This window comes from Mya arenaria, chromosome 5, assembly GCF_026914265.1.
Source record: "Mya arenaria isolate MELC-2E11 chromosome 5, ASM2691426v1".
Lineage (NCBI taxonomy): Eukaryota > Metazoa > Mollusca > Bivalvia > Myida > Myidae > Mya > Mya arenaria.
The window spans coordinates 8,959,837-8,977,250 of record NC_069126.1 but is presented as its reverse complement, the minus strand read 5'-3'; the positions used below and the strand labels follow the sequence as shown (position 1 = coordinate 8,977,250).

Sequence of the window (17,414 nt, the reverse complement as noted above, 5' to 3'; positions counted from 1 at the left end):
AGCCGTGTGTTGGCATTCTACAACTTGTTATATACCTGTTATCCCTCTTAGCGCGGGCTCGGGCGTAGTATGCCTCAAAACACTTTGGCTTCATCTCCAGAACCTTCGTGGCCAGGTCAATAGCTCCATCATAGTCCTGGAACAGGGCGAGAGGCGGGCATTTAACAATTATTCAGTATTAACCATAACTAAATACAAATGTTTGATGATTATAATTGAGAAATTTCCACCAATAAAACATGATGTTTGAATATTAGTAATCCAATATATACTTAGTTCAAAGAGAAACATTTGGTATGCATTTTATTATAAGACTTGCCTCCCTTGAACTGTGAATAACTATCATATTAATATCTGTAAAACCATCTGCTGATGATGTGCATTAACTCTCTTTATAAACACATGAAGGTATTTGGTATAATGTAACACAACCATGTTATTACATTTATCCCTAAGCTTCCATTTATTTTCTCGCTTCAGTTTGTTTAATTTTTTCAACAGTTGAAATGATCTTAGTGACAGTATCTATTCTTTTGCTATAAATGTGTAGGTAATGAAATTTTAGGAAATTAAAACAAAAATCAACTTGTTGCTATTTGAGATGTTCCTTATGATTTAAGACTTAATTCTAACAAAAACCCTTAAAAGCCATCTAAAGTGTGCAAAAGTTGGACCAAAACATAAACTCATATAAAGTTTCATTTTTTATTTAGTTTTCAGGTTCAATATCTAGCAAGCATAATACATACACCTTTGCAAGATGTATATGTGTTATAATGAGCAGAGCACATTTTACATAAGAAGATTTTATCAGATTTTGCCTCGAGTGTTTATTCTTGAAAACAGATTGTTCCTCAAAATGAAATAAAACATGCACCTTTAAAATATTTCAATTTTTGGCCATCCCCCCAATTTTGCACTGTGGCCCTTAAATGAAACAGGCTCAGCAGTACATGAGCTACAGCTTAAGATTAAACCTAAAGTCAACAGTCAAATCCCAGTGTTTTCATTGGACTGTAAAATTGACTGCCCAACACACTGGAAGAAAGGGTTTGTAATCCACAAGAAAATGTTCTTACATTCATTTTCCGCCGGCAGCGTGACAGATTCAGCATGAGGTTGAGTTTGATCTCGCGGAACGTTTTGTACTCATCACTGTACGCATCCTCCGGGAACTTCTTCAGGGCGTACTGGTAACGCTGGGCTGCATCCTTGATACGACCCTTCTGTTAAGGGGGAAAAAGTTCCATAATTATAATAAGATAAATACTTTTTCAAAGGGAAACTTATATATTACAATATTAACTCAGCACATGAATTCAGGTTTCCAAAATGAAAAAGATCTACCAAGTTTTGGATGCATTGCATCAGCATAATGAGGTCAGCATGATTGTAGAACTATAACAGCATAACTTAGTTTCATACAATTGGCCAATTTTTCAAAACATTGTCTAAATTATCAACGTTGGTAACTTTGAAATCATTACTGCTCTGGTAGTTTAATGAATACAGTAATAAACTGTTGTATTCTGCTGTATTCATCATCAAATAATTCACATTTAAAGCTAACTTTAACAAAGCTATGAACAATTGGCCCAGTATCTACTGCTTTCCCGTCCTTACCCTATAGAGCACATTTCCATCCTCCATCAGTTTATTGAGGAGCAGCAACATGACGTCCGGTTTGCCCGCAGCCACCGCCCAGGTCATCTGACCAAGCTTTGCTCCTTTACGCAGGAAGCACACCACTACGGCTGTATTACGTCGGTCGATGGCTCGGTCAACAGCTCGCATCCCATTCAGATCAGCATGCTCTATCTGCGCTCCCTGGTCTATGAGATACTGGACCTGTAGGCAGAATAGGTAAAGTTTCAGACAATATGAATGAAATTGAATCTGAAACATGTATGCAACTTTTCATCCTTTTCACAAACACAAAGAGCAATTTTTGGTCCTTAAATTAAGTAAATAAAATACCAGACCAACACAGAATTAAAAAGATCACTTAAACACTGGCCATTACATCATTTCTGATTAATATACAAGAAAATAATACTTGAGACGCTGCATATTAATGAACACAACAAAATAGACAATATATTTCAAGTGAATTCCTAAGACCAGTCAGTGAACCTACCACTTGAGCATCACCGTGGAAGGCCCCCAGCTGTAGAGGGCTGCGGCCGCACCTGTCGGCATGGTGGAGGTTGGAGCCACGGTCCAGGAGAGACTGGATAATGTGCAGGTGGCCCTTCAGGCAGCCCCAACACAGTGCTGTAAGGCCTTCCTTGTCTGTCTTGTGGATGGAGGCACCTGAAATATGGAGATAAGTATTCTAACATGGCTATATAAATTTCTTCTGCAGCAGCTTGTCATTATGAGATAGTTATTGTTAAAATATTTAACAATTAATAAGTCTGGCCTTAGACCGGCTTGATTTGAAAACTACTTATCCATATCAACATAAAAGATGTTCTATACATTTCTGAAATTGTAAGTCTGATAAATACAGTTGAGTGATTGAATGGTTTATAAAACAAGATACATTAGTACACAAATCATGATTCAAACTGTTTTTTTACCCTTGGGGAACTAAAGGTTAATGTAAAACTCTACATTTTCTCGCAAAAAAAACAACATTTTTATGCAGTGTCAATTTTCTGCATTTTTATGGTAACGCAGTTGTTATCACATTGCTCGGTTAATATAACAGTAAACATCAGCCATTACCATAAATGCTAGCAGGCATAAGCATGAGTTCATCTGTTTGAACTGTATACTCCCCCAGATTTTACTCAAGCAAATAAATTAAGAAAATCATATCAATATCTTTGTAGGAGAGTGTGGTGTTCACCTCTCTGCGAAAAATTTGTCAGGTTATAATGCTAAGAACATAAAGATGTTATCATGGCCCTTACTTATAGACACCAGATCTGGTTTCTAAAGGATTGTGTATCAGTAAATAGCTTTTATAACAAATCAGCTATAAGAAATAAACAAAATAAGTTCATTTCACAGTATTAACAATTAATGGTCTCACCTCTGGAGAGAAGCATCTCTAGCACCCCAATGTGTCCCTTGTATGCGGCAATCATGAGCGGGGTGCGGCCGTGTTTGTCCGTCTGCTCTATGGAGGAGCCAAGTGTGAGGAGTAGGTCGACAATCTCCCACTTGCCCGCTTCCACGGCACACAACAGTGGGGAGAAAGATTTCTGGTTTGGTGTCTCAGTGCCTGCACCCCGATCCAGGAGCCACAGGATGATCTCTTTACGCCCATTGAGACAGGCGGCTGTGAGTGCGGTCTCACCGAGGAGCGAGTCTATTACATCAAGACCGAAGTCGTCCCGTCGATTCTTGTTACAGTGAAGCAGGAACTCACAGATCTGATATACAACACAGAAAGTCATCTAAAAGTTTGCTGCATTGAAAGAATTACCATGTCATTTTCAAAAAGCACAAAAACATTTAGTCAACAGAATAACCCATTGTTTAAATTTCGCAATAAACTGAATGAAATAACTGGCACATAGCCAAACTCTGACTTGACAAATTAATCTGTACATTTTTCAATGATGCATACCTCTCGGTGTCCCATGGCTGCGGCCACAATAAGGCACTGTTGCATGGCCTCAATGAGGGAGACCTGGCCCTCCCACCGCTGCCAGTCACACTGCAGCAAGTACACGAGAGACTCGAGGTGTCCGTTAACCGCGGCATGCACAGCCCCACACTGACCACTGTTGTCCACATGGTTAATCTGAAATATATGAGTTACAACTAGAATGCTTCATGTGATTTTGCTGGTTTTGACTTGAGTTTTTCATAAGTGATAAATAGTCTTACAGTACTAGTACAATTTCAAGGCCATAGATTATTGAAAACAATGTCATCTATCATATAGTAAAGAGTTTTAGTAAGTATTACTATTAAAACAAGAGTTCTGGTTTTCATCCAAGCTAAAAATAAATTGCTTTAAACTAAACTATTAAAATAATCAACAAAGTCATCTAACTTTTTGATGAAATGACAACATCTATATACAGCTTACCCTTGCATGCCTGAGGTAGAGCATTTTGATGATATCTGTGTGTCCGCAGGCCGCCCCATAGCAGAGTGCAGACATACCCGTGTCAGACACAGCATCAACATTGGCGTTGAACTCCAGTAAGAGGGATACCATGTCAGAGAACCCCTCCTTGGCGGCGATACACAGAACAGGAGAGTTGTCCTCACACTGTGTACGGGTGTTCGGGTTTGCGCCCGACAACAGGATCAGACGGCTCACCTAGGTCAGGATGAACAGAGTTATTACAATGCAAGTAAATGTTAAATAGTACTTATATACGTTCAATTAGGTTGAACAGTTGTTACTGATATTGTTTGCACTGAATAAGATGTCTAATCCTGGGAAGAAAATGGTACCAGTCTTATTATTAAGACCACAGACCCAAATCATGAATCAAACCTAAGACCCGGTGCTATTAGAGGTTAACTATTTAACTTTAATGTTTAGGGGTTGAACCTGAAATCTCTCATGCTTGTAGACAGGGTATTTCTAAATCATTACACTGATCTAGTTATATAAACTTTACCAAAACATATCAGAATTTAAAACTTTAAAATGAGTCATAGGGCATAAACTTGCTGATTTGCTTCACCTAATTTTCCTGTAGAGGGTTATAAAAATACGTACATTCTTTTATATGCTCAATATAAACTCAATTTTTAAAAGTCACAAGAGTACATAACTTCTGCCAAGAAAAAGTTGTTCACTGTCAAGCATTGTAACAGCAAAATTATATGAAGTAATGTATAACATTGTTATGTTGTAATCTTTAAAGGACATTCCCTCAACCTTGAAACTGCAGTGTTACACAACCAGTTTCATATCACTCCAACTTACAATTTCATTGATAACATTTTTTACATTGTACAAATATTTAAAAATTTGTTTACCTATCACATTTTTCAAGTTTGTGCAATATGACTCATAAAATAAGATTGATAATTCATTCATTAAAAGCAGACAAGCACCTACTTCATGGCCGGTTTCATATTGCATTTTACGTCATCAAATTTAATAACTGCATTATGATCTTATCTTTAAAGTATACCAGTAATGATCAAAATATTTCAAATACCATATCAAATAGGAACATAGAGAACTCATGTGTAACTTTATATTATAACTATTATCCCTGCAGTTTAGGGGTATTCCATGTTTTTATTTCTGTTTCAAATTCACATTTCTTTTGGAATAGTTTGAGCATGTCTACCGAATTTGGTTGAATTTTGTGGCATCTTTTTTCACCAATGCTGACACTCTGTCTAAAATTAATTTTCTTTCTAACATAACCTTAATAAACTCAAATTTCACCAACATAATTATATCAAAATTAAGTTATGATAATCATGCAAGTCTTGCATGATTTTCACCAAAATGAAATTCTCATTACATCCATCACTTTGACAAAAACTGAATCAGCTAGAGAAATACATGTAGTAGAAACAGGAAAACATTAATGCAATTACACACAAAGCTGAAGAAAGTGTGCAAGGGTGAGAGTGGTCTAGTTGTACAGGTGTCTGCCCCTCACCAAAAATGTCAAGGGTTCGATCCCCACCTGGGTGCAAGTGGTCTAGTGGTACAGGCGTCCGCCCCTCACCCAAAAGGTCAAGGGTTCGATCCCCACCAGGGTGCAAGTGATCTAGTGGTACAGGTTTCTGCCTCTCAACCAAGAGGTCAAGGGTTCGATCCCCACCAGGGTGCAAGTGGTCTAGTGGTACAGGTATCCGCCTCTCAACCAAGAGGTCAAGGGTTCGATCCCCACCAGGGTGCAAGTGGTCTAGTGGTACAGGTATCCGCCTCTCAACCAAGAGGTCAAGGGTTCGATCCCTACCAGGGTGCAAGTGGTCTAGTGGTACAGGTTTCTGCCTCTCAACCAAGAGGTCAAGGGTTCGATCCCTACCAGGGTGCAAGTGGTCTAGTGGTACAGGTTTCTGCCTCTCAAGTAAGAGGTCAAGGGTTCGATCCCTAACAGGGTGAGAGTGGTCTAGTTGTACAGGTGTCTGCCTCTCACCCATGAGCTCAAAGGTTTGATCCCCACAAGAGTGAGAATGGTCTTGTGGTATAGGTGTCTGCCTCTTAGCCAAGATGCATTAGGTTCAATCATTGCCAGGGCAATATTTGTTTGTCTGTTAAAAACAACAAGATTTGTTTCTTCCCAGGAAATGGACTCACGATAGGATCATATCAGCTATCAGCTGTCTTTACAATCAGGCTAAAATAAAAGGTGTTATTGTCACAAATTCTTGTTTGGTTACCTTGACATTGGGAGAGTAGAGGTTCCTCTCACAGACAAGGGATGCGGAGAGGTTGTCAGCTGACATGGCCACCCACAGAGCTTGCATGTCGCGGGAGGAGTAGCCCCGCTGCTTGCTGATGTTCTTGTAGATGTGAGCTTTCAAGATGTGGTGTCCCAGCTCTATAGTGCGCTCAGAGGAAAGAGGGGCAGCAACTCGTGACATGTAGAACGCCAGCAGTGCATGCCCATGTCTGGTATAGGGAAGGTGATTATACAAACAGGGTATTATATAACTTGAACAATTTAATATGATAATCCTGTTCATTTTTACAATAAATCTAATCATTATACTTTCATTTATAAACATAATTGTGACTTCAACTGCAAAGAGGTATTCATGATTGCAACAAAAACAAAAAAACCTAGGATAACAAGACAAAACTATAACAATAAGTAAAACTAAATTAAAGAACCTTTTAAAAACTTCAAACACGACTAATTTAAAAGATTTTTAAGGAAAATCCTGTCTAGTTGACAGCATGTACAACTAAAGCATGCTTTGAGCATTAAGTACTTTGTACTCAAAAACCTGATACATGTAATTTATCTTCCTTATGCTTGAAAGAACTTTTTAGAGTAATTTTTGTTTTGCCAGAAGCTAATAGATATGTTAACACATTGACTAATGTATCAGGTGCTGCTTGCCCCTGGCTGGTCATTAACCTTGATTTCTACTGACTGGAAACAGAAACCATTGGATACATGTTGCCCTGTATGTTCCAGTTCAACTCATGTCTTAAAACTTGTTACAGGTTAAAGAACAGCTTGTATTTGTACTTTTTTATGTTTCATAATGTGATGAAAACATCGACACATTCCTCTATAAGTTTTAACTTTAACATCCAGCGTTAGCTCTTACAAATAATTGCACCATCTTCATCAACAAATATATTGTACTATCACTTTTCAAAATGACATATCTAAGAAGTAGTAGTATTTATTTGGAATATAATATTTGGATTGGTAAGTTTAGACAATCTTTATCTGATTTAGCCAGTAGAACCTCAATTTCATATGTGACATATTTTTCATAGACTCGTTGATCAGATGAGCAGTATATGACTACATTTAGGATTCAACAATCTTATAAAAACAAAATGCTGCGAACACTTGGTTTTACCTCAGATCACAGAGAAACTTTGTGTTGGTATCATTATCATCACGTCTTATTAACCACTCCCGGAATGCAGGATGGAAAAACACGTATCTGTTGTCTCGCCTCTGGTAGAGAAGTCCGGACATGAGACCGAGTCTCTGCGTAAAGTCCTCATGGCTCACATACTTCTCTGTGTAGCCGGAATTCTGAGCCTCAAATATCTGCTCACCGGTAAGTGGATATAGGGATGCCAGCACTACCCCCAATATTGGAGAAATCTTCTCGAAAGATCGAACACTCGGGAATTTCATGTTAAATTGCAATAAGAACACTTCTGATAAAGTCAAAGGTAGAATTTTGTAATTTGAACTTTTTAGCACTATATGGCCTTGCTCTACAAGGTCGAGAGTTTGTTTTATAAACAAGAAAGACCCATTACTTAGTGTTTGTAAATGTGCGGCCAGTTTGCCCTGCGTGGTAGCATCAAGCGTCTTCATGGCCATATTGCGTTTGATTTGAACAGAACATTGCACTCGGTGAATCACATATTCCTGTAAGTCTCGTACTAACATATCATTGCCCTCCACTTTATCTATAAAGACCCTGGGAAATGGCAGTGAGTTTGTTATCTCAATCATGTTAGAATGAACTGTTAGCACCAACTTTAGCCATCCAGGGAATTTTTCTATATGCTGTACAAGGAAAGATGCCAAAGTTTCACCATAATCTGGTTTATGAAATTCCGCCTCATTTAATCCATCTATCACAATTAAGCAGGTATCACCATCCAGCTTGCCAGACTGTTTGATTTGTTCGAGGGGTTCGAGGATGCCCTTGGTAAAGGCGTGGGCGGGGTCCTGGAGGCACTGGCGTAGAGAGAGGGCATGCTGGAGTTGGGGGTCCTGCAGGAGAAGCTCTCGGTATGCCACCAGCTGCGGGGCCTGTGCCAGATATGCCCCCACGCTGTGTACAAACTCTGGCACCATGCATGTGTTGTTCACATCTGCCTGGCAGTAGTGATAGGCCACCACCTGGGCGCCAAGAGTACGCAGGGCATCATAGTTCAAGCTGGAGTTTGAGCCGCTCATGTGCGCGTTGAGCGTCGATGTTGGGCTGTAGTTCACGCCATTATGGAGCCTGTCCGTAGCCTGACGACTGCTGGGAGCTGATGGCACAAACAAGTGCACAAGGTTTTTAGCATTGTAGAGAAAAAAATCATACAGCAATTATTTTGAAACTATTAATATTTTTAACATTTATCTTCCCACAATACTGAAGCAAATTTTTGTCTAACTACTGTTTAAGGTTAATCTAGCCTAATTGTTGGACTGTTTACAACAAACATCATCATTTTAGTTTGACACACAAATGCCAAACATAATTCCTGGTAATATTTCACATCAATTGCTTATTATCATTCTTCCTCAGACCTACCTTGCACAAGGCTGGTCTTGCCATCCCCAAAGTAGCTATGGGCGACGAGCTGTTCTATGATAGCTGTCTTCCCACTGCCATTACTGCCGGCAATGATCACACCTGAGGGGTGATCTGAGGACGTGTGCTCTCCATTCAATGACTGGAAATGGAAGATACAGGAGTCACTTTTTAAACATGGTATACAATACCATTATTATGCCCCCTTTTGAAAAAAGTGGGGTATATTGTTTTGCACATGTCGGTCGGTCGGTCGGTCGGTCGGTCGGTCGGTCGGTCTGTCTGTCGGTCGGTTGGAATACCAAATGGTTTCCGATCAATAACTTGAGAACGCTTTGACCGAGGGACCTCATACTTGGTATGTGTATTGGTCATCACCAGCAGATGAACCCTATTGATTTTGAGGTCAGTGGGTCAAAGGTCAAGGTCAGTGTGACCTTTACATGAAAAACGGTTTCCGATCAATAACTTGAGAACGCTTTGACCCAGGAACCTCATACTTGGTAGGTGTATTGGTCATGACCAGCAGATGAACCCTATTGATTTTGAGGTCAGTGGGTCAAAGGTCAAGGTCAGTGTGACCTTAACATGAAAAACGGTTTCCGATCTGTCGGTCGGTCGGAATACCAAATGGTTTCCGATCAATAACTTGAGAACGCTTTGACCGAGGGACCTCATACTTGGTATGTGTATTGGTCATCACCAGCAGATGAACCCTATTGATTTTGAGGTCAGTGGGTCAAAGGTCAAGGTCAGTGTGACCTTTACATGAAAAACGGTTTCCGATCAATAACTTGAGAACGCTTTGACCCAGGAACCTCATACTTGGTAGGTGTATTGGTCATGACCAGCAGATGAACCCTATTGATTTTGAGGTCAGTGGGTCAAAGGTCAAGGTCAGTGTGACCTTAACATGAAAAACGGTTTCCGATCAATAACTTGAGAACGCTTTGACCCAGGGACCTCATACTAGGTAGGCTTATTGGTCATGACCAGCAGATGAACCCTATTGATTTTGAGGTCAGTGGGTCAAAGGTCAAGGTCAGTGTGACTGTAAGCTGAAAAAAGGTTTTCTGATTGTCCATATTTTATTTAAGTGTTTTATTTAAGTGTCCAAATCCTACTAACAATTTGGCTCCCAAGGGGGCATAAATGTTTCACTAACATCTCTTGTTCAGTTTAAATTTTATAAGGGCCAAATTTCCCTGCCTTTGATGTAGCAATGTAGATGTTGATAGCTATATAAAATCAAACAATTTCTTTCCATTTGACTTTCTCATAAAAAACTATAAACTTTAACAATAATTCTGGCACACTTACCAGATCAATGTCCCTAAACACCCACTCCCTTCCAATGAACATTGCCGTACCCTCTGGGTGGGGGATCTCAAATATGAGAGGGGTCATGTGAAGCTGAGGTGGCCGGATTGGCTGGATACGCACTGGATTATTCACAAAAGAGGGAGGGGTAATAGGATGGTATGGTTATGATGTTGAATTTAGTTTTAATTATCTTATTGTTGAAATGCACCAACATGTTTGTATGGACCAGAGGTTATATGCAGATTTCAAGGGTGTGTTAAAAACACTCAAAGAAATTGATATCCACAGGGATTGAACAAACAAACTTCTATATCAACAAGTTCTTGGCACATTTTCACAAATATTCAAGAGTGTTTCTGTTGGTTTTTTTTTTTTAATGTGAAAACTTTTGCATTTCAACTTCTCAAAGGTATATGAAGCCAACATTTAAATTTAATTAATTCCTAGTGTGAGAAAAAAACATTAGAAAACGGTGATGAAACACAGAGACGATTTATTTCAATAGCAATTACTATCAAGTACCATGTAACACCTGTTATAGCATAACTGGCAAGTCACTGTGCACCCATCCGAAGTTTCAATTGCCTGCTGTAAGATGATGTTAAAATCTAACCTGACATAGCCATGGTGGTACACATCAGTGTTAAATTACTGGGAATAACTTAGGATGATGTATTGAACAGAAATTACTAAACAGTTCTTTATGCTCTTGTGCTTCAATAGACATTTAAATTGTCATTACAAAAATGCAAGTAATTTTATCAATAACAAGATATGATGTTATTACAATGATTTTTTTATTTGTTTGAAAAAGCACAATACATTTATACTAAATTTTACAAACACAGTGCTCTGATTGTGTTTCACATCACGTTGGCCAATATCTTCCCATTTATGTAAATCCATTTAATTTTATGTCACCCATAAAATATATGAAACTTAAATTATTTTTTGCTAGTAAGTTTATTTGAGTGTAATGAAACATCTTAACAAATAACATAAATGGCATGCAAAAGTTATTATTTTCCTTTACTAAACCATCAAATTGGCTTTAGCCAGGCACAGTCTTAGCTCATAATGTCCTTATACCAGACAGCCTGTACATGAACCTCTGGTGACCAACTTTGTAAAACCAATTCAGGATTAAATGGAAATTTGACAGCCATTTTTGTCAGAAGAGTTCCTAAGCTATTCAATCAGAATCTGTCTAGTGATTCAACTGGCGGAGATTTGAGGGTCAACACTATGCAGCCTTGAATTGACCATGCTCAAATATTGCTAGATGCTAAAGGAACAATGTACACCTACATTTCTGGTCCTCCGAATATCCGATGGTAGCCCGTGCAGAGCGACGGAATTTCGACTTCTTGAACAGATTCAGGTCTTCAATAGCACCCGGGGCAGAGGCTGCAAGTACACAAGGAACATACCATGTTAAAGTAAAGATAGTACAAAGTAGATTTCAATATTAAACAAGAAACCTTTTATTGGAGAATAAAAAAATGTATATATATTATTTTAAGTAGGTTAATGAATTTGTATTTAACTATGTGTGAGGCTAGTACATTGTACATAGCTGTATAAGCGGACAGCTACATCAAACACTTAGAATAAAATATGCCTCAGCTGAACACACAGGCGGTCTCAACTTAAGATTACTTAAATTGATTGGCTATCAATGTCCTTGGAAACTTGCATGATCATGGTAATGGAAATGTTTTGTGTTTAAAAAGTACTTCATTGTAAAAATCAAGCAATTAACTTTGAGAATCTTAATCATTTGTCCCCTCATACTTGTGATAGAGTGTGGCCTGTGTGTGGTGGCATGGGGGGATAGGGACAGGCCGGTGCCCAGGGAGCTCATGGAAGCCATACTGTCTGTGCTTGCTTCCCGACTGTGTTGCGGGGGACCGCTGGGCGTATGAAGGGTTGTCTGGCCACGGTCACTGCCTGACGACACTAAAATCAGATAGACACACATTTACTCCACGCAGTCACTATCAGTTTAATCCCTGCAATATCGATGCCCTGAAATTGTTAGAAGCAAAAAGATCCATTTAAATGACAATGATATAGAAGAAAATAACAACAAGTTATAGAGAGCATTACAAAATACAGTGAATATGGCATTTTTAAAATTTCAGAAGTTGTATCATTATTTCTAAATTGTGCATCTGGTAATTAACATATATACACTTAATTGTGACCTTTCACTTCAACCTGACAAATGTCACAACTGCTTATTATCTAAAAAGCATGATTTTGCAAACACAGGACACTTTAAAATCATCTTTAAGTGCATACATAGATAAAATACAGATATGTGAAGTTGTAGTTAACAAACTATTTTATCAATAAACTATTGATAACTGTGAACTCTAGTGTCACTTGATGATCCCTGTGTGCATATCTGGGTACTTTAATGAAGCAAACGAGCTTATCTAGCAAGCCTAGTGTGTTTGTGGGAGGTAAAACCTTAACACTGACATCCGATCTACTGCCTAATTTGCCCCTGCATGAGTTAATATTTCCCTTGGTTTCTGGGTCACCAGTTAAGTGTGTCTTTGTTCATCAATCTTGCCTCTTACTTGTTTGATCTACCTTGACAATGGAGCTTTTCTGATGCAATGTTTTACATGGTATAAAATAGTTAATGGCTTTACCATAAATCATAATATAAGATTCTTCAACAAGACAAGTATATAGCCAAATATAGCATGCCCTGTATCATGAGTGAGCACATTTTGCAGATATATCAACATTATTGCAAAATTAAATTTAGTACTCTATATTCTTTTAAGTATATAAGCCTAAACTTGCTATTAGTGGTATTTGCTAATTAATTTACTCATATATTTGGTCAAATATCAGAAGTGACTTTATGGTCATTGCAAACTTCACTCTTAGTTAAGACTTAAATATATATAATTAATATGTAATCATTTGTTTTTACCTTATTGCGCAAAACTGCAAATATGTGAAATTTTTACCAGTTAAAGTTGACATAGGACTGGTATCTGCGATTCCCCTGTCAGGGGTTCCATTACTGCTTGAGGTCAAAGTGTATATCTCCTCTCTGTGCTGATCGGCTGTTCGGTGACCATGTGATAGATGATCTGACACCTGACTAGCTGGCCTCTGCCCATGGTAGGTGTGTTCTGGTGTGTGATTGGCTGATTTCTGGCCATTAGACACATACTCCTGCACTTGATTCGCTGACCTGCCGTCCAAAAGAAGGCCGAGTCTGGCCATGAGGTCCCCATGGGCAACATCTGGTGGGGGTGGGGGTGGGGATCCCTTCGCTGGAACACAGAGAGCGAGGGTTAATGGTGGGAATGCTGGTGATGCAAACTTTTTAGTATCATGATTTAAGTCTTTATTTTAATAATAATATTGCCTTCTGACATAGCATTTATGACATAATTTATCACGTGGTATACACACACTGTTCCATAAAAGCCCTTAACACCTACCCTTCTGCCCATGCTGCTGGTCAGTGTAGTGTCCATCGTCTTGACCTGTCCCCGCAGCACTAGCTGTACTGCCCAGTTCAGGAGAACCAATAGCTGAGTCACTGCTGCAAAGTATGAACAAGTTAAATTATAAGGTAAAAATTACAACTGAATGTAAACATGTGCAAACATTTTTAAATCCCATCTCAATTATATGTTCACTTATCATGTATTTTCAATTTCTTTGAGTAACACAAATTGTTTATCAGAAGTTGATATTTCCAAGTTCATCCTTCCCATCTTAAATTCAAAACTGTTCGAGGTACATGTGTATGTGGTACCTGTAGTATGGATCAGCATTAGGCTGCTGCTGGAGGTGGTGGTGGTAAGGCTTGGCATAGTGGCTGTACTGCTGCTGCTGCTGTTGTTGTTGCTGGATACTCTTCATTCCTGGAGGCTGGGTCGGTGTCTGTGAGGTCATGAACTTTGGTTTCCCAGCAACCCCAGAATGACTCGAGTAGTTTAACCTTTGACCTGGAATGAAAATCATGTAGCTTTCAGTTCCTTATTGATAGTAGTTTGGGGGAAAGTATCTGTAGTATTAAGACTTTTTGATAATACAATAACTAATAGGAGCCAATATAAGGTCTCGTGGCAACAAAAATGGATGATGATGTTTCATCTCTGGTTTGAAATATGCCTTCATACAGTTTCAACACCAATCAGTTGTGGCATGATTCCTGTAAACAATGAAGAACTAGCTGTTATTGTACAATATAAAACCAGAGAACATTAGGAGGACTGACATGCTCACTGCGGGCTCTCACTCACTTTCATTTCAGTAACATATGGGTGATAAGCCCAGCAATCTACCATTCAAAAAACAGTCAAGTATCCATATAATCCTCAGGGTTTTTCATAACCAGCAGCTTCTAGGGCAAGCCAGCAATTAGTTATGCTTAATCTGACACTGGCTTCAGATAAGGCAGTTGAAACTGCCCTGAAATATTTGTACTTATCACCAAACACCCATTTGTCATGGCTGACATATCGTAGACAAACAGTAGCCTGATATTGTCTGATACTGTCTGCATACAATACCTTCGCTACATGTTACCATTCTCTGTCAGCGTTCAGCTATGTATCCCTATAGAACTGAAGCCCTGACAACAACAAAATAAGGAAGAGATATGCAAGAGCATGCTGACACCAGTTTCCTCCACACTTGCGCTGCACATTCATATCAGATAAAGGCTCGAAACCCAGATCTGATAGCAATTCATTTAATTTCTACATGGGATTAAAAACTATGAGCCAGTATAAAAATTAATTGTGACACTTTATCTGACATTTCAGCAAACTGTTTTCTATTTATTGAAAAATCATAACTCATTCAATAAAATATAGACCAATAGAGCACAACAGGTCTATTAAAGTACAGAATGTTAAGGTTATTTTTTCATTGACTTTTAAAAATATAAGTACTTTGAGTATGAGTGATTTATTTCACCAATTAGGCAATAATGGCACAGATATTCTTTGAATAAGTGATTTTAAAGTAACTACTTTTCCATTTCCAAAATAAAACTGAGACACAATTTTCCAGTGATTACCTACCTTAAGTCAATGCATGAAAAAACTGTGTGAATATGATTTGTACCTTTTATTTTTAATTTTTCCAGAACTCTCCAAGTCTCCGTTCTGGAGGGTAATTTGCCTTGATCCCAGACCAAACTGGCAGAAATATTACAGAACAGTCAGGAAGACAAAAGCCAGGGCAGTTTCTCTTGAATGTGAGACTATTCCATACATCCATATATCACTCAATGTTTTGTCAGTAACACTCCAGACATCCTGCTTATAATCTCAGTTCTGAAATTCCCCATAAACTAGATGACATTCCGATTGACTTGCAAACAAATGCACACTTGTTCCTAGATCCATTCCATGCTATTGTTCTGAGATGGCTGAATAGAATCCTTCACATTGTTAAAACAAAAGAATTTGGTTTATGAATGGAGTGTTGATATAAGCTAACATATGGTTGGTTAAAATTACATTCATACCTGAAGATAAAATCAAATTACCTATATTAAAATCATTCATTGAAACATACCCATATAATACATTGCCTATCCCTTTTTAACAACCGACTGATATGATTTTATTTCTAGCTTGACAAAACAAAGCATGACCACCAATTAATAGCTTACATTATTTGAAGGCATACCTTTCACTGCTTATAAAACCTTCAAAGTCTGGCCTTAAGTCTTTATAAAACACTTAAGACATAATTGCTAATCCTTGGATCAACAAGAAAGCATGATTCTATTTTTTAAGTTTACCATTAAATTCCCCACAATCTCCACAGATTAATACCAGACCAGCTTCCAGCCGGAACTCCAGGAGAGAATAGAGAAGCCCATGATTACACTGTTAGTGTCATGCCTGATTTCCATGGAAATTAGAATAAAACCTCTCTCCATGCAACAGCCATTGATTTTCTACAGGATGCCATTTCTCAATGATGCTCACACTGCTGTCCCACTGGGGGACAATGTTAGCCAAGAAATCCCAGCTTAATTAAACAAGTTATGTTTTAGACATTTTGGGAATTGGCCAGGGTTTTGCTTGCCTAAAGTTAATATAGTAATATATTTAAATTACTGAGAAATTTGCTTCTTGAGATTGATGGTGTACCTCCTCATTAAACTGGTAATCAGCAATCACATGAAACTAGATTGTAAGCATCAATAAAGAGATGGAGTTAGGCAGATGAATTCCAAGTCAATTAATTTTTAGAGCTTTATTACACTTAGATTATAGGGACACAGCTTCTTTATTCACTTTATTGAGCTTTGAACTTTCTACAACAATTAAAAGCAGCAACTGAAAACCTTAATGAATATTGGAACTTATCTTAAAGACTTCATAAGAGCATTATAAGACTTATGGGACCATCATTTAAAGGCTACAGGAAAAGCTGCAGGTTAAACAAGGCTAGAACATATATAGAGTGTAGAGAAAATTAACTATTACCTACAATTGCTTATTTGGCCTTAATTTCACAGGCCTTTATGAATCCATAACAACAATAAAGGAAATCTCTGACATTCTCTTCAATATGTGTCAAAGTGTATTGACTGCCCTGTTGTATTGTTATAACAACAGCATCTTTCAGGTATATTCCATTATATCTGAGGCAACCCAGCACTTTGATGTTGCTTTGGAGAGTTTGTTGTCTGACCTGGAATCTAGGGAACAAGACTCACTTCATATTCCATACAACACAGCTGTCTAGTAAATCATGGGGTGAAAACTGCTTCAAAAACAACTGCATTGTTTTAGAGAACCACAGCCATGCCACAGTTTGGAATGCAGGAACATTATACTGGCCAACATAACTACTGTAATAGGTGCTAAAGGTTACCCAGCCCTAATAAATCATGATCATTGTTTTCAGTGGCACAAGTATTAAAACACTTGACACACACAAGATACACATATGACAAACACACACAAGTATCAAACACATATGACACACACACACACACACAAAGTATAAAACACACACACAAGTATAAAACACATATGGCACACACACACACACACACACACACACACACGCACGCACGCACACACGCACGCACGCACACACATACACACGCACAAATATCAAACACACATGAACATGACACACACACAAGTATCAAACACACATGACACACACAATAAATGCACATG

General features: G+C 38.3%; 1 protein-coding gene across 5 annotated transcripts in view; it reads right to left on the bottom strand.

Moving 5' to 3' along the window:
* The window catches only part of LOC128234725 (protein TANC2-like), a 104,312-nt gene that overhangs the window by 2,755 nt on the left and 84,143 nt on the right, over positions 1-17,414 (bottom strand). For all 5 annotated transcript variants that reach the window (XM_052949158.1, XM_052949160.1, XM_052949161.1 and 2 more), the window contains 16 exons: positions 14,012-14,204; positions 13,692-13,795; positions 13,209-13,520; positions 12,013-12,177; positions 11,527-11,625; positions 10,216-10,337; positions 8,896-9,037; positions 7,486-8,626; positions 6,325-6,556; positions 4,049-4,285; positions 3,581-3,757; positions 3,041-3,383; positions 2,138-2,313; positions 1,624-1,848; positions 1,080-1,226; positions 36-136 (listed from right to left, as the gene is read on the bottom strand). In XM_052949158.1, the coding sequence (XP_052805118.1) occupies positions 36-136; positions 1,080-1,226; positions 1,624-1,848; positions 2,138-2,313; positions 3,041-3,383; positions 3,581-3,757; positions 4,049-4,285; positions 6,325-6,556; positions 7,486-8,626; positions 8,896-9,037; positions 10,216-10,337; positions 11,527-11,625; positions 12,013-12,177; positions 13,209-13,520; positions 13,692-13,795; positions 14,012-14,204 (3,916 nt within the window). The remainder of the gene's footprint in view (positions 1-35; positions 137-1,079; positions 1,227-1,623; positions 1,849-2,137; positions 2,314-3,040; positions 3,384-3,580; positions 3,758-4,048; positions 4,286-6,324; positions 6,557-7,485; positions 8,627-8,895; positions 9,038-10,215; positions 10,338-11,526; positions 11,626-12,012; positions 12,178-13,208; positions 13,521-13,691; positions 13,796-14,011; positions 14,205-17,414) is intronic.